Source organism: Medicago sativa, chromosome 3 (genome assembly GCF_051527215.1).
Source record: "Medicago sativa cultivar Bolivia chromosome 3, Bolivia_mono, whole genome shotgun sequence".
Classification (NCBI taxonomy): domain Eukaryota; kingdom Viridiplantae; phylum Streptophyta; class Magnoliopsida; order Fabales; family Fabaceae; genus Medicago; species Medicago sativa.
The window spans coordinates 11002845-11027915 of NC_140751.1; the positions used below are offsets into that span (position 1 = coordinate 11002845).

A 25071-nucleotide genomic window follows, 5' to 3' on the forward strand; every position below is an offset into this window, starting at 1 on the left:
AATTTAACTAAATTTACGAAGACATGTGATCTATTTGATGTATAATAATTTATGTAATATGCTTATATCAAAAAAAATAGAGGAAATTGCATTCACCTCTCCTAAGGATTATGAAAATGACACAAACACCCCCTCTAGTTTTAAAACCTACACTAACCTCCCTTGAGTTCTCATAAAATAGATAGACACATCCCTTACATGTTAACACCGTTACTTTTTCGTTAATTTTCACACATATTCATCCATCTTCCGTTAATTTTAACACATATTTTTTAGAGTAGTGATATTTGTACATCCAATTGATGACAACTTTGGTGACAACCTTGTTTTTCTCTCTTCTTATTGGTCAAAAACAATGGAGAGAGAAAAAGTAAGAGAAATAATAAGAATGTCATGTGAGTATGAGAGGGAAAGTTGTACAAAAGTTGTCACAAAATGGTTGTACAAATATCATTTCTCTATTTTTTATTTGAACAACCAAATTATATTAAAGCCAAACAAATCCTCTTAAGGAAGAAGGATCGGGCAAGGGAGAAACAAAACACAGGCCATGTAATTCTGTACACAGTGTGGGAAAAAAACAAAATAAAACTCCCTAAAGCTGAAGAAGCACAAGTGCTTCCAGCAGGAAAGCCAAACACCGAAAAAACTGCATAGCAGAAGAAAAGCTCAGCCGAAGCACACAGGCTGCTACCACTGCATCAACACAGCACACCCCACAAAACACCCGACCCCCACCATTGATCCATCTTCCGTTACATTGAAGGACAAAGTTGTTTTTAATGAACAGTTGGAACTTGGAAACAAAGAAAACAAAAAGGAAAGAGTTCATAAACAGGAGAAAATCAGCTACAGGAATTTCGCCGGTTGCCACAACTAGCGGTGGGAAATTTGACAAAAATATTACGAGGTGAAAAGCTCCCACAATATAAAGGAAAATATCAAAAGTAGCTTTCGGTAGAAGAAGGAGCATGAATAGGATCACCGGAGAGGGAACAAAGTTAAACAATATTGAAGAACCTCAGTTAAATATTGATGGAAAATTCTCTAAAGAAATTAACAGAAAGTTAACAGTGTTAACAAACAAGGGATGTGTTTGTCTATTATATGAGAATTTAAGGGAGATTAATGGAAGTTTTAAAACTAGAGGGGTGTCAGTGTCATTTTAATAAACCTCAGGGGAGGTGAGTATAATTTTCCCAAAAAAATATGTTCGTTGCACTTTTTTTTTGAAAAAAAAGTAAAATATAGTGTAGTCCTTATTCTATAGCTCTCAGCAAAATCCTCGTTTACACTAAAGACCTAGGACTTATTCGTATAAACTTCAACCTAGGAACTCCTAGATCTGAGATCTCATCTCACTATCCTAATGGTCAGTCACAGCCCCTGTGACCTATAAGACCTAAACACAAACACAAAGATAAAGTTACCTTCAAACACACCAACTAACACCTTGTTTCACAACTTCGGTGTAGTACACAAGATTATCAAACAAAGTATAGCCCACTACTAATTGGGTTGGGCTCAATTTTAGTAGCCCATGAATCAAATGGGCCGACCCACTCAGACCCATTTATATGAGCTGACCCACCGGGCCAAGGCGGGCTGGGCCGGCCCATTTGACAGCTCTACAACCAACCAACACCCCATACAAACATACCTTTTTACTTGAAATACAAACTTGCAATATCTGATTTAAGAGAGTTTCATATCATCGCTAATATTTGAACTTGTATTGTGTTACATCATTAAAAACTCGATATATAAAAATAGAGTCATGCTACCTTGTGCCCTTAACGCACATGTTAAGCATTAATGTCATTTCATTAATGGTAAGAATTTATTAAAAAAATTAACATTACACATTTTGAGCAATAAATCAACACAATTTTCAATATATAATTTCTATTAGTGGAATTCTTAACATGTGCCCTAAAGGCAGAAGTTAACATTTCCTATAAAAATAATATTTAGAGATCAACAGTGAAATTTAATCTATTGATGTTCATATGAAACCGTAATTCCAGAAGGACACCGTCATTTTTTTTTTGGTACAAGAAGGACACCATTATTATTCTTATAAATAAATAAAAGGGAAACCAATATTGAGTCAATATATCCAGAAAAATTAAAAAGGAAACCAATATTTTATAATTTTTTTGGCTTTTCAACAACAAGAATCTTTCTCATAACTGCACTGCCTCAATCTATTAGGATCTCTTTCTTATTCGTCTTCAACATGATTTTCCAGCATATAATTGAGCTTTGGATCCTCAGGGATTATGATGAAAATAGTGGTGGTCTCTTGGATCATCATCACGTAGTAGGCGTCCATCTTACAGGTCACAAAAATAAAATAACAATATCAATAAACAGTCCAATTAGCAAAAATTAACACAAACAGTCCATAATTTGCAAACAAATTTTTTTTTTCTTTGGGGGGGGGGGGGGGGGGGGACACATTTTCTTGTATCTATAAGTATATTACAATTTACAGGACCCATGTGTAGTTCACAAGATTGATTATTGCCTAGTGAGTCAATAATATAGCAAGTATCGATTCATTTGATCCACACATATTGGCGGGTTTGATTAATTAGCTTATTTCCAAAAAGAAAAATAGAAAATTAAAAAAAACGAAAATTAAATTTTCTCTATTTTATTATATTTAAAAAAACAAAAAAAAAAGATTAATAAACTGCACCATAAAAAATAAAAACAAGTAAAATAATAAATGACAAATAAGCAAAAACTTTCTGCAAAAAAATGACAAATAACCAATAACTAATTTTATCAAAAAATAAAATAAAAACCAAAAACTAAGATATTTTATTCACAAAAAAAAAAAAAAATTAAAAGGGAGTTGAATGGATTATCCCAACTTGACCCAAGATAATCTGTCTCGGCCCAATGAATTTCTAAAACATTCATTGCAAAGGAAGCTCCCTTCACAAAATCTTGATGAAAGGTAAATTTTTACAACCCATATTTTAGGGCTTTCTGGAATATATGTATAAATAGTTCAATCTTAAAGGTTAAAACATTTTTTAAAATGAAAATGTTTTAGAGATACTAGGATACTTACGTGATTTGAGATGAGGCTCAGAAATCCAAAGGGGTACCCTTGCTGTTGCCAATTTAATTGATATAAGAAGCACGAACAGTAAAGCCATATTCAATATAAGCTTCTTAAAGTAAGCCATCTTAAAGAAAAAATATAGAAAGCTAAAAAGATATATGTTTTTAAACAATAGATTTTCCTGCAATGTCTGAGGATTGAATGGAAAATAGGACATATGCATATATAATAGAGCGAGTAAAAGTCCCCTTGAGAAATTTCAACTGTATATTATACTCGTTGTATTCACATCAGCTTTCATAGGAAAATTCATTCTTCATATAGTATACGGCAATAATACATCGTAGTCATTGAAAGTTTCAGAAATTTGAATTAAAAGGACTTTTTCTTGAAAAAATTTGCTTCGACCATATCCATTTATTTTTTTCACAAATTATCTTTTGATTTAATATGTATCAGTATCAATGACATGCCTTATTGACATGGTTTAAACTATAAATAGCTGGTAGGTTTAAGTCATTGAAACAATTGGTTATTTTGTCATCGAGCAGATTTGTTTCTAAGATTTTGGTGGCCTAAGGCGAACATATAATTCGGATCCTAACTAATAAGTTAAAAAAAAATTGAATTTCCAAAATGTTAAAATAATTTGCTTGAAGAGAATAACTTTTATTACATTAAGAAACAATCTAATACAAACATCAAACATCATTTTTTTTTTTTTTGGGGAAAAAGCATCAAACATCATACAAATAACATTGAAATTTTTATTTAATATCCAAATGATCATTCAATACAATTTCTACAAGAATTTTTAAATGTAAAATCATTAATAATCGTGTCTACATCAATATGTTTTATCATATCGTTCTCGATACATAAAATGGCTAAACCAATCAACATTTTAGTGACATTGACGGTCTCAAGTAGTTTTTTAATAAAGTAGGAGGGTCGTTAAATAAACGAGTTGAACTTGAGCTAAGTATGGTTCGACTCGTTTGGTTCATGAACCAACTTTAATAATAATATATAACTATTTTGTATATTTTTATATGATATGTAATTTGTTACAAGTTTCTTCTAATAATTATGTACTATTTTTTATATAAGTTATTACTAATTTGATTAACAAGAATTGTAATAGAGAGAGTAAAAACAAGCTAATTACCTTTTGTTTTTGTAGAACAAGTTAATTACCTTGTGCAGGCTTTTAAACAAATATGCGGACTAAATAATAAGTCCCACATCGGAGAGTATTGAAAACATCAGAGAGGAAAAGCATATATATAAAGAGGTGCATCACATTGTAAAACATACATCGGTATAAGAATTGAGCTACAGTAGTAAAAGTAGAATGCTACAGTAGTTCAAAATGCTCAATAGTTTTATTATAATTATAATTATAACTATAATATAATTATATTTTGCTCTTTTCAAAAAAAAAAAAAACTTTTTTTTTTTGAGAAATCAAAATGGAATATATTAACACCAAGAGACCATCCCACCAGCACAAAGAGTGCCAGAGAGGACAGACCAAAGTTACAACAAGAGTTCAAACAACATAATAAAAATAATTAAGTACCACCCAAGCATAATAATGGGTTTTGGCACCAATCATGAAACTGATAAGGGAAATAAACGCAATTTGCTTTACGCCGCCAAAAGGAGAGAAGTTTTATATTTTCCAAAAGCTTAAGAGTTGTGTTCTCTTGGCCCCGGAATATTCTGTTGTTTCTTTCCTTCCAGATAACCCAAGAAGTTGCAAACTAAATCATAAACATTGAAGAGCACCGCGATCTTGCATGAGCAGAAGCCGAGCCAAACTGAAGGAAGTGATCCTCTGTGTTTGACGGCAAAGCTGTATAAACGTGTAACCAATTCTGAACCAATTGCCAAAGCTGCACAAAAACACCGCAATTTAAGAATAAATGATCATTAGTCTCCTGCTCACCACACCCACTGACACACAGTTGATCCTCATGTTGTATTATACCCCGACGAAATAAATTAACCTTTGTAGGCAACCTATTTCGAAAAAGCCTCCAAGCAAAAATCAAGACCTTAAGCGGGATGTCCTTCCTCCAAAGAAGATCATCAGAAATCAAAGGCAAATCAAGGTTGAGGCGTGCGCCGTCCGTGAGAACCTGATAAGCCCCTCTAACTGTGTAACCTATCAAGGGATCCAGAATCCAAGTCCAGACATCATCATTTAATTTTCAACCTGCAATGAAACAGTCAGTAGTAAAGTCCTACACTCCTCTACTAACTCCTCCTCCCACACCCAAAGCCTTCTTCGCCATCTCCACTCCCCCCCTCCCTCGGCCCACCCTAAAGCAAACATTTGAGCCACCATTACCTCTTTATTATCATATAAATCAAACAAACGACGATAACGAACTCGAAGAGGAACATCACCCACCCACCTATCCAACCAAAACAAAGTATTTAATCCATTTCCAACTTTTAGCCGGACATTGTCAGCATACCAATTGCCCAATACCGACCCTAAACCGTCACGGATATTTATTATCTCCCTCCACCACACCAATCCCTCGCAACCACCTGGCTGCACGCGCCCTCCCTCTAGACCATATCTAGCGGCTAGAAGATGGAACCACAACCCCTCTTTATCTGTCACCTGCTTCCAACACCACTTCCCCAACAAAGCTAAATTAAACTCCCTAAGTCTCCTTACCCCCAAACCACCAACCTCCTTATGCAATCAAACAGTGTCCCATTCAATCCACGAAATTTTCCTATTATCCTCACTTCCCCCCCCCCCCCCCCCCCCCCCCAAAAAAAAAAAACGAATAAAAAGAGAATTGATAGAGGAGATGATACCTGAGGGAGCTTTGAAGAAGGAAAAAGCGTAGACAGGGAGCGAAGTCAGGACAGACTTTAGGAGAACCAGACGACCACCAAAAGATAAGTACTTACTCTTCCAACTTGACAGACGAGATTTGATATGGTTCACAACCGGTTCCCAAAAAAAAAACTTTTGAAATGTAAAATGAGCAAACGAGTCGAACCGAGTTGCTCGTGAACTTTAAACAAGCCGAACTCGAGCTAAAAAAAAAGTTCGTATCGAACTCGAGTCGAGTTTTGAGCTGACTTCGACTCAGCTCATTTCCAGCCCTACTCGTGGCAGATTTTTTCCACGGATATCCACAAGTGCGGATTATTTTGCTATTCCTAAGTCACACTTATATTTTGTCTCTTATCCTGCACACCAACGAAATCTATAAATTTATATAATAATATATATCCGTATATAATACTATTAGGACACCTAAAATTCAATTTTTTTTCATAATAAATAAAATAGCAAATCAACAAATTTAAAAACATAAGTATTGAAATTTAGATTAGTCCATATATAAAGGAATCTCCAAAAATAACTAAAAACTTTTATTCCCCTAAAAAATTAAAACTAACAACTTATATGTACAAATTTGTCCTTGCAACACATTTTTTGTTGCAAATTTAAGTTTAAACGTTTCAATAATATAGATATTATGAAATTGAAACAATGGGGACCTATTTTTTTTGCCATTCTTAATTTACACTTATCATGTTGTCTTTTATCATGTGCACCAAACAACCTTAAAAATTCATATATTATAGTATATCCGTATCATACTATTATGACAGCCAAAATTCAAAATTTAAATTTTATTATACATAAAATAGCAAATCAACAAAATTTAATAACATAGATATTGAATTTTAGATAAGTTCTTGTATAAAAAGGAAACTCCAAAAATAACTAACAACTTTTATTCCCCTAAAAAAATAAAAAAAAAATAAAAACTAACAACTTTTATGCACAAATTTGTCCAACAAAAAGGAAACTCCAATAAGTTCATGATTGGTGCGGCCAACCCTATCTCTGATTTTCTCAACATACCACCAGATTGGATGAAATCCCACCTAAAAGCTCCTGCCAAAGACTTTCATTCATAATAATTAGTGGCATATCCCTCAAAGGCTCAAACTTTGAAGAGTGCTTTCCGTAATCTCCTCAACTTTGTCAATAGAGTTCATATCCCTGCAGAGGTGACAGTTGATGAGAGATTTTGGAAAGGTGCAGATAGTGGAAAACTTTCCTTGAAGCTTGCCTATGAAATTCAAACTCCAACTATGAAGCACGGACACTCCTCGAATAAGCTGTGTCTCAGTGTCAGACATGTGTTGTGTCCGATACCGACATGACACCAACACATATAATTACACTGAATTATATGATTTTCTTAAATTATTAACGGTGTCAACGTGTCAGTGTCCGTGTCGTGTCCAGTGTTCGTATCCATGCTTCGTAGAACTCCAACAGCAAATCATCCTACATGGGGAAAGCTTTATATGGAACTCATCTATCCCCCCATCTAAATCTCTTTTATTATGGAGGTTTTTTCATTGTAAGTTGTGCTAACTGATGAGATTTTGTCTACTAGAAGTCTAAATATGCCTTTTGTCTGTAATTTGTGCTTTAAGCAATCAAAAACCTCTCAACATCTAATCTTTGACTGCACTTATGCAAAGAATATTTGGAGATGGCTCTCTAATGTCTTGAATTCATCCTCAACTATCTCTTCATTGGACGATGTATTGGCTGACTTGAATAAGAGTTATTCTCCCTAACTATTGTTCTGTCAGCTGTGCTTAACACTGTAAATTCCATTTGGTTTGCAAGAAACCGAATCAGATTCAACATTTCAAAAATACATTGGAGATCTTCTATATCTTCAATCATGGCTCAAGTTAACTTATCTGAAAATTTAACTCAGTCTCATCTTCTGCTATAGCTGACTTTGTGATTCTGAGACCTTCAATGTAACAATTCACCATCCTAAAGGGCAATTCAGATGGAGCTGCTGTAGGCTTTAATGGTTTCGCAGCTTGTGGGGGTATATTCAGGAACATGAATGCTGATCATTTAGGAAGCTTTGTTGTTAACATTGACAATGGAAATGCTCTCAAAGCTGAATTGATAGGAGCTATCTTTGCTATGGAAATTGCTTACCAAAATAATTGGGGAAAATTATGGTTGGAAATTGACTCAAAACTGGTAGTTGCAGCTTTTAAATCAAATCCTTCTGTGTTGCCTTGGCAGCTAAGGCAGAGATGGAAGAACTGTCTGCATTTGATCAGCTCTATGGATTTCTGTGTCACATTTATAGAGACGGAAATAATTGTGTCGACAAACTTGCAAATATGGGTTTGACTGTTCAAGAGTTCACTTGATTTAACTTTGTTCATAGGAACCTTAGAGAGGACTTTGCTAGAAACAAACTAGGACTTCTCACAACACAATTTTTGTTCCAAATTTAAGGTTAAATGTTTAGATAATATAGATATTATGAAATTGAAACAAACTAATTAAATTAAAATGATCATTATGTAATAATTACAATAAAATATATACTCCTACGATGAAGCATAATAAAAAAGTGGTGAGACAGGCGCTTAGTATCTCGTGTTTCTTCTAGTTAGAGATAAAAAAAATAGTTACCTTATAATAAAATACAAAAACCAAAAGGCATATACACACCTGTTAAGATAAAAAAAAATCATTCATGTGGCCATCACTATAAATTGAATTCACTGGATGGACATTTTTCTTCCCAAGCCAAATCCTATGATGTATTAACAGAAGCAAGTTTTTCCTGAAGCTTTGTTATTCGAGCCTGCTTAAACATGGATGAGGAGAAAAATTATTACTCCAATAGAATTTCCCCTTCAAATTTGTACACGTGCAAAACAGTAAAAGATATGATGACTTTCCGATTAATTCATCAAAAAATAAGAGTTTTAACCAGTATATAACAATTGAAACAAAAGACACTAAAACTATTTACATAAAGACTCTACAAGTGAAACAAAACAGAAAACTCAAACAAATAGTTGTAACTGATCAATGAGAGGGTGAAATATGACAGCATGAGTGAGGCAAAGCAAGAGAGAGGATAATTGCAAAATTCCTAAAATACCTCGATCAAATAACCTAAACATTTAAATCTCAAGAGCTTTTTGGGAATTTTTTTATTGCATTATGAACTGTAGCTGTCACAACAGCCGCTACACTAAACTGTACTACTACACAGCTATATTGACAATATTGTTTGATATCATTATACAATTTCTTCTATTTTGAGATCAATGCTTGACATAGATCTCAAAAATCTATGGGAAATACAATCAGTTTTTCCGCATCTTCCTTCGAAAAAATGTAGGTAATGTTAAAGAAATACATATGTTCAGAATAGCTCAAGTCAAAGATTCAATGCTACCTTGAATGATTTAGACTGACGGATCGAAGGATCTATATCTAAACATGCTAAATATGCCTGCTCTGCCAAATCGAATTTGTTCAATGCCAAATGGGCATCACCTTGACAGATATAAGCCTGCAAAGTGAATAAAGAAATATTAGAGTGATGAAAATCCGTAAATCATTATTAATTTATTTGTCGTTTAATTGATGTTTGTTTAAACGTAGGCACAACAATTACATGTGAAAAATGATCATAGCCACATTGATGGTCGGTAGGCAAATTAAATCGAGCAACATTGAGACCAAAATCTCTTGTTGTGACATTGCAGCCATGGATTTTGGCAACAATCAGAAAGTATGACATTCACTAACTACCAAAATATGAGAAACACGCATGGTAGGTTGAGTTAGCATTCAGAACATGGTTATTAGTATCTTCCGATACATGTGGATCGTATGTTGATTCATTACAAAATTGAACCCAATCATTATTAATTCCAAGCATGCATCTATTTTGGACATGAATCTTATCATACATCATGATTCACTGTATTGAATCACGAGTCATTCTAATAATTCACTACCTAAACTTCGTAGCCACTCTTTTTGTCAACTTTGTATAGTCAACAACTTTTCTTTTGTCATTTGATTTATGATTTGAATCTTGAGTTATTTTGAGGTTTGTATCCAATATCTCGGCTTATAATTTTGTTATGTAACTTATTTTAACTTAAAAATGTCATATTTTTATTGATAAGTATCTTACTATTCATCATAAGAATTGATTTAGCATTCGGAAAATAGGTCTTTCCAATCACGATTTGAATCTCGGTTTGATAACCATGCTTCAAATACTTTATACTTATATGGAAATGTGAACCTCAAAAGGATAAAAAAAAAAATATACACAACATTGCATTTTCAAAACACTTGTTACATTGGGAATTCTCAACCATTTAACTTGTTATTACAAATTGAGTAATTTTAGCATTTGTAATTGATAAAGTGACAAGGTTTTTTATCCTCGCGAGCTTAGCTAAATTGTTAAGGACATTGCATTATATATGCAATGACTAGAGTTTGAATCACGGAATTTCTAGACACTAGGCTATAAGTGGCAAGGTTTTTAAATTGAGAATGAATGAGTTACTAGTAGATTTTAGCAAGGATAATAGGATATTAATCTATGGTCGTTGTGTAGAAAAGAATATGAAAATTTGGGTCACCTCTGAATACTTGGGAGCTAATATCAAAGCCTCCTTAGCATCTTCGAGGGCACCCAAGTAGTTTCCCAATTCCAGCCTTACTGATGACCTGAATATCGAAATAAGAACAATTGGAAAAACGAGCAAGCACACACCAATATACATATAATAATTTTGATTCGGGCAAACCGTACCTGCATTTAAATGTGACATGTATACCTCCAAATGGTTTTAAATCTATAGCCTGCAATGCATCAATCAATCATGTTAGTTGAAGCATGGCTGGCGCGCACACACAGAATCAGTGGTCTGGTCTTTGTTACGCGCTATGAAGCACAGACACGGACACTGACACGCCTACACACCTAATAATTTGAGAAAATTACATAATTCAGTGTAATTATACGTGTGTTAGTGCAGGTTACAAGTATATACCTGCGAGAGCAAAAGCTCGGCCTCAGCGAAATTTTTCTTCTCTAACTCAACATCAGCCTTCTTCCTCAAAGCAAGAGCATCCAAACTATTATCTCCTCCACCAAACAGACTTACCATGGTCTCCAAACACCGAGCAGCCGTCCCGCAATAGCGGATGATGAGGTAATCAGGAAGGACCACCAGGTTGGGACCAGCACCGCACTTACCCAAGCAACCGGACGACTTTACAGTGACGTTTGGAGGAGCGATGCCAGAGAGGGTTTCTAGAGTTTGAAAGGAGCCTTGTTTGCGGCAGGCACGGTTGGTGCACACCCGTATTTCTTTGGGCTGCTGCTGTTGCTGCTGCTGCTGTGCTTTGGTGGTGCAGGAAGGAAGCCAGCTTCGTTTCGGTGATGGGGCCGTCGCCACATGGAAGCTTACAAAGAGACTGTGGTCCATTGATTTTTAATTAACATATATACATATCTGTAGGTGGAGGTGGAGGTGGAGGGTGGAGAAGGGAATGGATAATTAAGGATTGAATTGGCGTGGACGCGGTTTCCGTGGGAGTGTAAACAGTGTGGATTGATGAATTTTTTTTGTTTTTTTTTTAAATGTGATTGGGGATTTAAAAAGTCAGGGGTATTTTAGTATTTTTAAAAAATAATCAACATTTTTCTCTTTTTTATTTCTTCTTTCTCTCTCTTATTTCAATCAATACCTATTTTTCTAAAGTTATTTTTTAAATATAAAACTTATTTTTTAACATTTTTTTAACATCTTAAAAGTTTAAAAAGTTATTTTTTGTAATATAAAACTTAATTTTTTTAGTCTATTTTAAGCTCATTGACTTGTACTTTTAGAACACAAGTTAGCATGACTTTTTCTTTATATATAGTATAAATAAGGGTTTCAATTATGTTTATTCTTCTAATCTATACAATATATAGAAACATGGATTTGGGCCGACTTTTTCACTTCCAATTATACTCTCAAACAAATTTGATTATAAGAATGTTATTTTATGATGTCGTTCAAAAAAATAAAAAATTATATTATATCTTTTATATTGTTGGTATCATTGAAAAAATAAGTATGGTTTGTTACAAATATGAAATGAAAGTGCAAAATACATATTATATATACCAGTAATTTTAATCAAAATTTTTATAAAACATTATTGTCGTAATTTATACACATTATCGCAATAAAAATAGCAGACAAACGGACACGGAGTGCCCCATCCGAAGGCTAATATTTATTCAAAATTATGAATAATTTTTTGGTAAATAAGTGTAAAAACTCAAAAAGAAATAACTTCATTCGTCAATCGTGATCACCTGAGTTCGAACCTCGACCATATGTTTGTGTGTGTGATTTTTTTTTAAAGAAGTTAAAATGGAATTATACTGAACAACTTTCTTTACTTACCCCACACAAGAAGTGCTAGAGAAAAGCAAAGTGAAAAGTAATGTTACATCACGAATAGTTATTATACACCAAACAGAAAGAAAAGAGAACCTTTACAAGAAATTAAACGCATTTAGGCACCACATGTAGTAATCAAAAGCAAGATTGTTGTATTTTGCTTTCAATCAGCCAAATGATTGCGCTTTTATGTTGTCGAGCAAGTGGTGGAAATTATCATTTTTATGCTTGAAAATTTTTGCATTTCTTTCTTTTCATAACACCCAAATTGTAGAAAACTAGATTAAACGAAGAATGTTGTGTTTGCGTTTAGAGATCTGAAATAAATTAAACTGAGGTAAGTGATCTGAAATACGAAACGAGATAACCATGATGAAGCCTAACCAATCAGAAACAACTGTCCAATTTGACAGAAAAAGTATCAGTGAAGAAAGAGATGAGCCGCATTCTCTAGATTACCACACCCTCCCACACAAGATTGAGAAGTAGTCGGAATCACTCCTCTCTTGTGCGTGTGATTTTATTATTATTATTATTATTATTATTATTATTATTATTATTATTATTATTATTATTATTATTTGAATAAATTATTATTATTATTATTGCTGCTGTTGTTGTTATTATTATTATTATTATTATTATTATTATTATTATTATTATTATTATTACGTCTATATGCTTAAAAAAATCACATTTAAATTCAAAATGTTAGTAGGCTTGATAATGTCATACAATTAATTGCTAAAATACCACAACAACAACCAAGTCTTATAGCATTAAGTGGAGTCGACTACATGGATCAAGTTACGTCATAATGTTATATTATAAATCATATTTTGATCCAACTCATTAATCGATAAATCTTTCAAAATAATTTCTCTTATAAATTTGTTTAGGTCTTCCTCTGTCTTTTTAGATATGACCTACCTTCATCTGATCTATTTTTCTTACTACAACATCTACAAATCTTCTCTATGTCAAAATCGCATAAGCCTATTTTCTACCGTCTTTTCTATTATATATCTGAATGTGTTGAAAAAGAAGTAATCATCCAGAGGGTAAAGATTAATACACAAATTTATATAGTTAAAAAATGGTGGTCAATCCAAAGTAAAAAAAACTTAGAATTTAAAGAAAACAAACTTACACAGATTTATATTTACCAATTACCACATTTCAAGCGTATTAAACATTATGAATATGTAAATTCACAAGTTTTGCTTGAATATTTCTTTGGCTTTCCTTTTTATTTGTTGTCGTATGCTTTTTGCTATCGTTATAATTCTGGTGCTCTCGATCATCAAGATATTAATACGGGGGAGGAGGAGGAGGAGGAACAACAATATAGTTGTGGCTGCGTGGACGATCATCAACAATATATAGTAGCCGTCCATCTTTGAGATTCCCAATCAAACATGGCAGCAACAATAATGATGGAGAAATAATTAGAAAATCATGTATATTTTTAATGAAAAAAATAAAATAAATAACGAATTTAGTGTTTTTTTATTAAAAAAAATAACAGAATAAAAGTCGAGCAATTCATTCTCGAATCAAAGTGTGTATTTCCATAGACGGATTTAGAAATTTGGTATATGTTTGACTAAAATTTCAAAGAAACAATAATTTGATGAAATCAATTCGTTGAAAATGAGTTAAGATAACATCATTGTAAACTGTTAAAATAACATCTATTTTTATATACTCCCTCCGTCCCATATTACTTGACCTAGTTGACTCTGTCACGTATGTCAATGCACAATTTTAAACTTAAATTTCTTTAATAATCTAGTAGAAAAAATTACGAAAATTGGATATTTTGAAAATATTAATCGAGACGAATCTAACAACATCTTATATGCTATATTTTGTTTTTATATATTAGTAGAAAAATAGAGTCAAAGCATGGTACATGAATAGTGCAAATATTCTAAATAGGTCAAGTAATATGGGACGGAGGGAGTACTACGTTACAAGACGGTCATTCAGCCACTAATCACTTACTTTATTACATAGTTGACTCTTCACAACTTTCGTAGCTGAAAAAACACGACTAACACGTGTAGTTGCAACCGGCAAGCGCAAAGCCAACTTCAAAAACTTATAAAATATAATAAATGTATTGCATTTATATATTTTGCACGCAAGAAAAGTGTTTTGATATAGACATGTGTTTTATATTTTAAAAACTTTGGGGAATGATGTGTGGCTTTAGCCACAATAGCCCATCATTGGGCCCACCCCTGTGTACTCCTACCTAATAATATTTATTTTGTTTATAAAAAAATAAAAATAATAATAAGTTTAATTTTAAAAAATGAATTAGCCAAATTCTCTGGGGAAAGATTGCATTTTCATAGATATATACATGGAAGAAAAAAAATGGCACAAAACATAAATTTCCAATTCTAAGATGTAATCAAATTTATTATAATCATTTTCATCGAATAGAAAAAAGGTATCACATTTGGAGACATACAAACACCTAATCACATTCAAAGAACAAGAAATAAAGACAGATGTAGATCTGAAGTATTGGTCATGTGCCAAATAAGAGATAGGTTTTGAATGTATGTTTGAAAGTTATGTGTATCCAACTATAAGTTTGAAAGTTATGTGTATCCAACTATAATCACAAACAGAGATGTCAAGTTAACTTACATGCTTCTTCTTGATGAGGCTCAATTTTCCACGATGGTACCCTTGCTGTTGCTGCGACTTGCATTGACAAGAAAATCACAAACAGCATAGCCAGATTCAATATAACCTTCTTAAATGAATCCATATATCTTACAACAAATATATTATAGAAGCTAGGTCTCTAAGTCTCTAAGATATTGTACATGTATTCATGAAGTGAATGAGAAGAAGTGGATGAAAATACATAAATATCTTAAGAAAGGGAAAGATATGAACCAGAGGTTTGCTTTATGATATCAACATTTAAAACAGTATAAAGGTAGACATATATGGAATTGAATATTCAAGAGTACGGATTGTTTATGATTAAGTACGATTGATACCTTCAAAAAAAATTACACATAATTAATGAAGGGTAAATGAGCACCAAGTTACGTTGTTAATCTTTTTGGATGGTTATAAACTAATGATCTTAAAGAAAACATTCATGTGGAGCTAGATGACATAACATTGTTATAGATAACTATTTAAAATCTTTTTACAAAGTTAACTGTCTGAGGGACCTTGGCGCAACTAGTAAAGTTGTTGTCATGTGACTGTAAGGTCGCGGGTTCAAGTTCTGGAAACAGCCTCTTGTGTAAAAATAGGGTAGGGCTGCGTACAATACACCAAATGGTGGGACCCCTTCCTGGACTCTGCGTATGTGGGAGCTTCAGTGCACCGGGTTGCCCTTTAAAGTTGACTGTCTCTGGTTATTATTTTTGGTAAAATAATTGAATTTTTTTTAGATCGTCGAAACAACGATAACTATTAAAAACTGATACACACATGTGAAAGAGATGAGGTTCAAACCTCATTCACAATTTTTGGTCTAAAAATTTCAACATCTTCGGTTGAGCCGATACTCATAGACAAACTAAAAAGAAAGAGCTGTGTTATATTAATAACCAAAAACCAACAACTTTTAGCCACACCGTATCATTCTCAAGACAATTCAAGCTGGCACAGATTTCGAGATAGCATAAAATGAATAAAAAAAAATCAATTTATACTACTTTACCGTATCAAAAGACGGTGTGTACAACCTGAAGGTTGTTCATATATCATTCCTGAAAAAGAAATTGAATTTTATAATAACAATTAGGGAAGATGTACAATATTTTATAAAAATTTGCATAAAGTAAGTCTTCACCTTAATTTGAATACTTTTTTTAAAGGACATGCACCTAGGGGTGGATGTCTGGCGGGTCCGGATCAAGTCTTGAATAGCAAACCAAAGCACATTTATAGAGAGAGAGAGAGAGAGAGAGAGAGAGAGAGAGAGAGAGAGAGAGAGAGAGATAGTTCAAGTATACAAAACTTCAGATCTGTATTATAATATGACCGATGAAAACGCAAGAGGAGAAGGATTAAGTGACGATTATCCTCTGTTTTATCAACAAATCATGGTATGGTATAGAAGTCTCCTTGTATCCATAAATACAAGCCAAGAGGGAAAGAAAAACCAAGAGGAGGAAATTATGGTGTTTATTATTACTTGAACCTTGAAGAAGGAATGAGTGATGTTGTCTTGCTACATGAAGAAGGAAGGAGTATTGATAAATAATTAATAGTCTAGTTCCTATGTTGCATAGGCATAGGTACGGGTATGGTATCCGGTATGATACACGTACCTATACGAGAATACGATAATTTTAGAAAAAGTAGGGAATATGTATTGTACGTCTATAAAATCATAAGTTTTGTTATAGAATATAACCTGAAAGAGTTAAATTCTTCAATTTACAACAAAAAATCACAATATAAGTTTAAAAGTTAAAATTTAAAGTTTGTTATAACAACAAAAAAAACTCAATACACAAATAATATTATATTAGTATATTAATGTATAAGAAAAAACCACAAATTTCACTCACAATACAATAATGAACAAAAATGGAGTACCATGAGTATCATACGCGTACCTAGTACGGGGTGCGTACCTCGTACGGGTACTTCATCATTTGACAAGTACTCGTGCTTTAGTAGTTCTATCAAACTATCAACAAATATATGTTTGTATTGAAAACACAAATGACAAGTCTTTTCTTTTTTCTAACAAAAAAATAATTTGTACTATCCCAAGGGGGTTCCGTATAAAATGAACCCATGAGAATAATGGTCCATGATGGACCAATTTTATTAACGGTTAGATTATATGAACCCACTGAATTTTATCATGGACAAAACACTAAATCTAACCCATCTTCTCTATCACTCCTGTATCTTTTATACTTCCAGACTTCCTCACTCAGACAAGCAATGTCTTAATAAACTTGTTGGATTTCAAAATTCTTACAATCCTAATACCTCTTACTAAGATTTTAAAAGTCTTACATTAATTAATCAAATAATGAACAAGATTTGATAAAATAATTTTAAAAAACTCAAATATTTTGAAATTTTAATTATACATGGGATGTTATATGTAAGTATGGTGTCCAGATTTATAACACAATACTCACAACCCAAGTGACAAACTCAAGGTTGTGCTGCATGCTGTAGAGGGTTGTATCTCTTTTTTCTATGGATTTTTGTTATCTTTTTGGCACATGTTTGGTAATGGTAGGGTTACTTTGAATTTTGGATTTTCTCATTGTAAAAAAACAAAACGATGAAACTTGCTTCAGCCATTAAATCGTGTTTCTATGATATGGAGAAGCTGTAGCAGGGATTGGGAGGTTGGAAAAAAATGGAATATGATAAAATTTTGGCTTTGGTTTCTTTGGAGTTGGGATTGAGAATGGAGACTCTTTATGTTTGCTTCAAAGCTCTGTGATTATTAGTATTAAGCTCTTAAACCCATTTAAAGAGAAAGGATCGTCGGAAAGAGGGAGCTTGCAATGAGAGAGATAAAATTGATAGGTTATATTTGGTGTGGATAGACCATGATAAGAATTGGTAGATGATTTAATCTAAAGGTGAAAAAGAAATTGGTCCATCTTAGACCAAAACTACAAAGGTCCAAGCTAAATGCCATCTCCCAAGGGTATGTTTGACAAGACCCATAAACTAGTTTAAAGTTTTAGCTTATAAACGCTCATATGACAAAAAAAGATTTATTTGGTAACTGTCTTTATGGCACGAGTTTTAACAAAGTCTTGAACAAGTTCGGATTATATTATCCGAACATTTCTAAGATTGTTTTGGGTTATATAATTTGAACCAGTCCAAAGTGTGGACGGTTGCATTCTCAGCAAAACTGACACACGGAACACATTTTTCTTTGGGACCCTTGACTGGTCAGGCCAGTTTGACCATTTTTTTTTTTACCTTAATTAATGGACAGTCACACTCTATACACCATACTTCACAAATTCTCTCATGTAAACACTCATCAATCCTTCACAAATTATCATTTCATCTCACATTCTCTTCTTCTCTTTTCTTCTACAATGTGCATCCATTGTTGGCCTATCATACAAAAAGGTCACTCTAATATTTTAGGGATTATATGAATGGTCAAAGGGCTTCCTAACAAATGGTATTTTTGAGAAAAAATAGGACACGTGAGTAACATATAGGATGAGAAAAGTAAAAGTCAACAAAAAAACAAGAGAGGGTGGGCTTCCAAATATCTTTCAACTCATATTAATTTTTTTTTTATGGTGGTAGGGATTTAAACCACGAACCTTGTATATATTACACATTGTCTCTGCCAACTAATTTAAGTTTACGGGGACAACTCATATTAACTCTAAACCAACACAAAAGCAAAAAAGTAAAAAAGAAATTAAAATAATAAGGACTTCCTATCTGTCATAGAGGGATGACTTTTTATATTTTTTTAGGGGAGAGGGAGGACTTTCTATATAGTTTTTATATAATCAGATAAAATATTACAATTTCTATTATCTCCATGAAAAAAAGCGGAAAAACGGATTTATGATAATAATTGAGCAGTGACATAAACAATTGGGAGATACTTAAAGAGATGTGACCACTCTAACCAAAATGTTCAAGGACAAAAGAAGAAAAAACTTCCCCCACTTAAAAGGAACGAAAATGACAAAATTCATGGTGGCCCAAAAGCCCACATGTTATGTCTTCTTGATCTTAATCTGTTCTCCCTCCTTTGGGGAAGGATGCAATCGAAACAATAATCAATTAATGCAATGCCACTCATCCAAACCAATTGGAACTAGGAAAATGCTACTTCTCTAGACAAATAGCATCAAGAATTTTTCAAGACACAGTTGGCAAGTTTTAATTGCATGATATATTTGTCAACTTCCTATTTTTCAGCCACACCTCCTTGAATTGTGGCAAATAATACATTGTGATTGACTGCTCTTTATTCTTGAAGAATTCTTGATGTTTTTTTTAGACATATAGCATTGCTCTTGGAACTAATGAGCCAAATAGTTAGTAAACAGTAGTGTAATTGTCATCTTATGCGTCAATGTTTTTGGTTTTATTTGTCCATTATTCTTCAAATTAAAGTATTTCCTCTCTCAAGGTCCAAACAAGATCAAGCAAAGCCAGCCTAGATAGATATATAAGTTCAATCAGTTTTGATATGTGGGGGCTTAATGCACGAGAGTTACATATATTTGTTATATTTTCACTACTACAAAATATACATTTAACATCAAGGGGGTTTCCTTTTTCACATCAGCACAAAAAATACCTGAAGGGAAAGATACATACTGTGGTCTTTTACATCAGTTCACATAAGTAAATGAGGGGAATTCATAATAGCACATAACATTTACATCAGTGGATAGTTGAAATGATGGGAGAAAAACGCGGTGGCATATTCGCAATTTAGGTGAAAACTTTGGCTAATTTTTTCCACATCAGTGGTGAAAACTGCCTGAGGCAAAAACACCTTTTCACTTTGCCTTATCCCTTTCCTCAATCGTAAAATGTAACTTTCCTTCCCTGCATCAAACCCTTTCTTCCAAAACAAATCTAGAACCCTTCCTTTCATATCCACTTCTACTCAAATTTTACCCTTCTTCAGATCAATCTAGGGTTAGAGATTGAATATCGGGTTCACATTTCTTCTTCACTAGATCTAGCCGTAGATCACCGTTGAATCGCCATCACCGTAGATCTGGTTCACATTTCTTCCTCACTAGATCTAGCGCTCTGATTTTCTCGTTTCAACAACGATCCATCAACCTTCATCATCCTTCATCAACTCTCCTTTCTCTCAAACCTAAGGTTCGTACTTCTTCTTCTTCTTCTTCCTTTTTTTTCTCTCAATTTTTCGATTTTTTTTTTAATTTTTTTCGGTATTTTTCATACCTATGATCTTCTATCGCGTAGTTGTTGATTGTATTATGGAGTGAGAAATTTGTGTTAGGTTTTGTTTAATCGAATTCCGCATTTTAGTTTTTTCATGCGGATTAGGGATTTGGGGAAGTTCGAGTAGTTTTGGATTTTGAAGCGTGAATTTGAGAGCGATTTACTGTGGTTTTGGTTCGTTTTTTCTTTGACTGTGGTTTTTCAATTTTGAAATTCATTTTTACATTTATTAGGGTTCTTTGTATTTCATGCATGTTTGTGGTTTGTGTATATTTATTGTGTTATTATGGTGATTTGTGGTTAGGAATGATCACTGATATGCTTTTACAAAGTCGGGAGCTACTTATAATCTATGAAGCACAGACATCTCCACGGTCATGGAAAAGAAGAATACACCACAGAGGGGGATGAAGAGTTTGAATTTACATGTCTTTTTTTAAATAAAAATGTAATCTAAGTGATTAATTTTAATTTGACGGTTAAAATTAAGTTTTCTCGTTTCTCATCACTAGTTGGTATTCTCACCTGAGTCACTCCCCATATAATTTGAGTATTTTCGACATAACGTAAATTTCTGAATATGTCATTGTTAGGGCTCCTTGGAATTGGCATAGGGAGGAAGGTTATTGTCTCCAGAAGACGTCAAATTTTGGTAAGTTCTAATTATGATTGTAAGTTTAGTGTAAATAAATGATGTTTAAGAAAACCTAGTTGTTTGATCAGACATTTCACAAGAGCTGTGGAACGAAGTTCCTGGAATTGAAGACCTTCCTATCGAGCTCGATGATGAAACAACCCCTGTGAAGGCTTGCATGGATTTTCTATACAATGTCAATGGCAGTGGTAAGTTCTCTCTGAAAGGCAATTTTCTTGACCTTATCTAATTATTGACATGTACCATCTGAATATATGTTTATTATTTGTGGATACAATGTCATCCTTTTAATTTAAAGAAATGCATTTCAGAATCAAATGATATACAGAAGGATCAGGAAGAATGCTCGGAGACTTCTTCGCAAGCCAAGAGACGGAGGATGCTACAGTTCAACAATCAGAATAGGAATCATTCCCTTTCGGATGAACAGATGTCTTCAGCATATCTGCAATTAAATGTCAGTGTTAGTAGCTTTCATATATAGTTACTTTTCACACCCATATCATAAAGTATAGATAGCATAAACATACCTAGTGGGATAAATCTCCCAATACGGTGGGGTCTATAGAACAATCAGACCCATCATAGGGTCTGTTGTAGACAATCTTATATATCTCCTGATACGGCATGGTCTAGTGAAGTCATTTCTCATGCAAAGTGTATATTTTTCGTTAATAAGTTCTACATTGATTTTATCATTATGTTCATGTATATGGAAAGAATAAATCATGTGATGTTGAGTAACCATATTTTGTCTATCTTTTAGTTTTTCCTGTTAGATTTCTATTTTTTATATTAGATTTAATAATTTTCTTAAATGAAATGATTGGTTCAGCTTTAGTGGTTTGTGTTAATGTCTTGTATTGTATTGGTTCATCTGTGAAATACCACTTTTTCAAAGCTCTTCACTGCAAATTTTCAATAACTGTAATTTAGAACAGGCTTAACATAGAGTCTTGTTTCACTTAAACATTTGTAATGATAACGAGGTGTTATTTTCAAATCTGTGATGGTCTTTATCCCATCCTTCGTAGTAATTATTTGTGATCTATTTTTTATTTTACATGATACCTAAAGTCCTACATATAATGTGAAGTATCCTTCTGTTTTAAGTTGATCCATAGTGGTTACTCTTTTATGATTCCTTCAAATTTTCATGATTTGTAGATAGCTTCAAAACCACTTATAATGATAATACAAGTTCCTTTTAACATTTGTGTGTCAAATGTGTGTAGTAGTACTATACTGATTTTATTGTAAAATGTTTAGAGTTAAAAATTGTACTAGAACTGTGCTTTTGTGTGAATGTATGACTGTTTCATTATGCATATAGGCGACGGACTACTCCAACGAGGATATTTTCCCGGAAGTTTCGCAATAGCTATCTGATGATTCAGGTTTTCCTCATGCAAGATTTAGCTTTGATTTTTTTAGTGACTTTTGATAAATTATTTGGATGCTTATTTCTATTCTTTCCCCAATGGAATATGCATTAGAAAATGCTTCGTCTTCCAACTACGAGGACCTTGAGTCGGCTGAAAAGTGGTTCGCAGATTGCTTTAAGGATACTGAAATGCAATTATATCCCGATAATCCGTACGATTCTAAAAACCACTGCAAATATAATTGTGGCATATATATATTTATATAAAATAATCTTATAATTATGCTCTTTCAGGAACTTTTCTGGCGTAGATGATGTTCATGTTGATACTACTAGTATGAGACATTGTCTTCTGTCCACTGTTGTCTTCTAATGTTTATTTCCTTTTTTTTCTTCATAATTTTTACCGCTGTACGTTGAACTTAATTGAAAACATCATTTGCTACTGCAGAGATCTGCAATTTAACGCCACCATTTGAACAGAATGTGGCTCAGCTTCAAATCTCTTCAACTCCCAGATAAATTGTCTTCAAAGGTTTGACCTTTTTTATCCTTTTGTTGTTTATTTTTCACTTGATATTGAATAAAGTGGAGACAAGCCTCCAAACGCATACTTCCAATACCACTTAACTAGAATTAAAACAAGTAATATTTGTCTTAGTGGAGGCATGGATAAGGAGGTTTGACTCGATGGAAAGTAGTCTAAAAGTTTGAGCTAGAGGGAGACAGATATGTATAGGTCAAACTTTTAAAAGAGATTTATAGTATATGGTCTTTCTTTGACTTTAATAATACTTGACAGGAGACTAGATATTCTTTAGTGAGAAAAGGCTTAGTTATATTGTCTTTTTTTCTTGTTTTAGAACGAGATGTCTACATAATTTCTCATGATTGAAAGATCCTTCGTAGACATGACATGATCATAAAACTGAATTCTATTGTTTTCATACTTTACTAAACTGGTGCTTTTGTTCCTAAAGCTGGGGTCTTTAATCAATCAATTAATGTAATAAAATGCTAAAGTTCCTTATGCCAGAAGTTTTAGTAGATAGCAGTTAATGGCATGAAATCTCTGACTCGCATTTACATGTGTAGGTCGAAAATCTATTATGAAAACACCAACAGGGTTATCTTCTTCTGTGGCCTATCCATTTGCCTTCATTAAACCCTGTGGTGACCGTGGAGATGTCACTCTGAAGGAAATAAATAAGCGCATTTATGGTGTTTTTGATTGCAGTGAAAGAGAGTATCGACGAGGGCATGGAATTGTGTCATATGCTGATAGTACATTTTTAAACCGGCCTGCCATTCTTTCCACCTTCTTCGCCTCCACTTCAATCCACTAGCATCAGAAGAACGTTGCCGTGCGCGTATGAGAGAAGACCGGTTCTGTCAATATCTTGGCCCAAAATGCTAAAAATCTGTTATGGGTGAAGGAGTTTCATCCAAATCTGTTAATGTTATTTCAGTCCTTGACCTCAACTCTAACCCGGTATGTTTTCTCTTTGGCAAAATGGTACGAATCAACTTTTTTTGGTTATATATGGCTTTTTAGTTTTTGAAAAAATCAATATAACATGAGAATTTGATTGTTTAGCATTTAAAAATGACAATTAGTTTTCAAAGTTGCTGGAATTTGATTTTGTTTATTTTAAAAAATCAGCTGAATTTCATTGACATATCATATATTGCATTGCTAGATTTGCTCAGGTAAAGATTTTAGCATATTATATATACGTAAAGATTTTAGCATGGCAAGATTTGCTCAGGTATACCAATTCCCAGAACTATTGCATTGCAATTCATATTTGGTCTGTACCGACTGTAACATCTTCCGTCTTTTTCTGGGTGCACACATGAAAGCACAACAGATCATGCTTACAAGAATATTTTTTTGAACTTGCAGGTTATACTGATCCTGATCCATCTAAATCACATTTTACCCACTTGCATGAATGACATTTTCGCTCAGGGCTTGATCGATACATATGGATAATTGGAATGATATATGCTTATTATCATCCAACTGTGAGTTTCTCATTTTATATATTTGAACAAGCCAAGACAAATCTAATATTCATCTCCATCCTCTCTGTTATTGAGTGATGATTTTGAAGTGGCAGACTATGGCCTGGTTGGGATGATCTTCTAGCTTATAGGAGTTTTTCAATTTTGAAGTGATAATTGCATGTCTTTGTAATTGTGTGACTTCTCCATCTGAATGTGATCTTTTGCAAGCTCATAAATTATCATTGTCTTATGTTTTGCATTTCTGGTATTTTTTTCATACAGATCTTGGCCTTGCTTCTCACGTGACTTACATATTTATTATGTAATTTGCATAAGTTTGAAAGTATACTTGTGAGGGTTATAAATAAAATTTTGTATCTGTTAGCTTTTTAGCTTCCTTTTTGGTATTAAAATATCATATATTTTTTTTCATATTTCTAATATAAATAAAAGAAAAGAACGTGGTCTCAAGCTGATTTTATAAGCAGTATTAATAAAGCATAATTTTTTTTTTAAAAAAGTGTAGATTTCACATCGGTGGGATAGAAGACTGATGATAAATATAATTATTTTACTTCAGTGTCTCTCATAAAACTGATGTGAAAACCCTGATCTTAAATTTTAAAAAGAACATATCACATCAGTGGGAAAAAAAGCCTGATGTGGAAATATTGCTATTACATCAGTCCG

At 33.1% G+C, this 25071-nt stretch overlaps 1 protein-coding gene, 1 long non-coding RNA gene and 1 pseudogene across 4 annotated transcripts; 1 reads left to right on the top strand and 2 right to left on the bottom strand.

The window, feature by feature from the left end:
* Nucleotides 1-8433: 8433 nt before the first annotated feature.
* On the bottom strand, nucleotides 8434-11602 carry LOC146935675 (tetratricopeptide repeat (TPR)-containing protein). 2 transcript variants are annotated; one of them, XM_085750794.1, is made up of 5 exons: nucleotides 10991-11602; nucleotides 10750-10799; nucleotides 10577-10664; nucleotides 9367-9483; nucleotides 8434-8766 (listed from the first exon to the last, which is right to left on the bottom strand). In XM_085750794.1, the coding sequence occupies exons 1-5, from the start codon at nucleotides 11426-11428 to the stop codon at nucleotides 8713-8715; spliced, it is 747 nt and encodes a 248-aa protein (XP_085606920.1). In that variant the 5' UTR covers nucleotides 11429-11602; the 3' UTR covers nucleotides 8434-8712. The 2 variants fall into 2 exon arrangements, with proteins under 2 accessions (XP_085606920.1, XP_085606921.1); XM_085750795.1 differs by having other exon boundaries at nucleotides 8434-8763; nucleotides 10991-11599.
* Nucleotides 11603-13447: 1845 nt separating this feature from the next.
* On the bottom strand, nucleotides 13448-15460 carry LOC146935676 (uncharacterized). The gene is made up of 2 exons (XR_015030321.1): nucleotides 15062-15460; nucleotides 13448-13794 (listed from the first exon to the last, which is right to left on the bottom strand). It is a non-coding gene; the product is annotated as an uncharacterized LOC146935676 (long non-coding RNA).
* A 4208-nt stretch (nucleotides 15461-19668) lies between these two features.
* Nucleotides 19669-24794, top strand: LOC146935677 (protein XRI1-like; annotated as a pseudogene). The gene is made up of 10 exons (XR_015030322.1): nucleotides 19669-20248; nucleotides 20637-20780; nucleotides 20926-20984; nucleotides 21056-21175; nucleotides 21299-21444; nucleotides 22321-22384; nucleotides 22484-22583; nucleotides 22666-22706; nucleotides 22823-22906; nucleotides 23467-24794. The product of XR_015030322.1 is annotated as a protein XRI1-like (transcript).
* Nucleotides 24795-25071: the final 277 nt, after the last annotated feature.

Excerpts from the sequence above, each read along its gene's own strand:
- LOC146935675 (XM_085750794.1), bottom strand. The coding sequence starts at position 11,428 with ATGGACCACAGTCTCTTTGTAAGCTTCCATGTGGCGACGGCCCCATCA. Across the intron at positions 10,665-10,749 it reads CATGTCACATTTAAATGCAG|GTCATCAGTAAGGCTGGAAT; the intron begins GTACGGTTTGCC and ends TTCGATATTCAG. Across the intron at positions 9,484-10,576 it reads TAGCTCCCAAGTATTCAGAG|GCTTATATCTGTCAAGGTGA; the intron begins GTGACCCAAATT and ends TTCACTTTGCAG.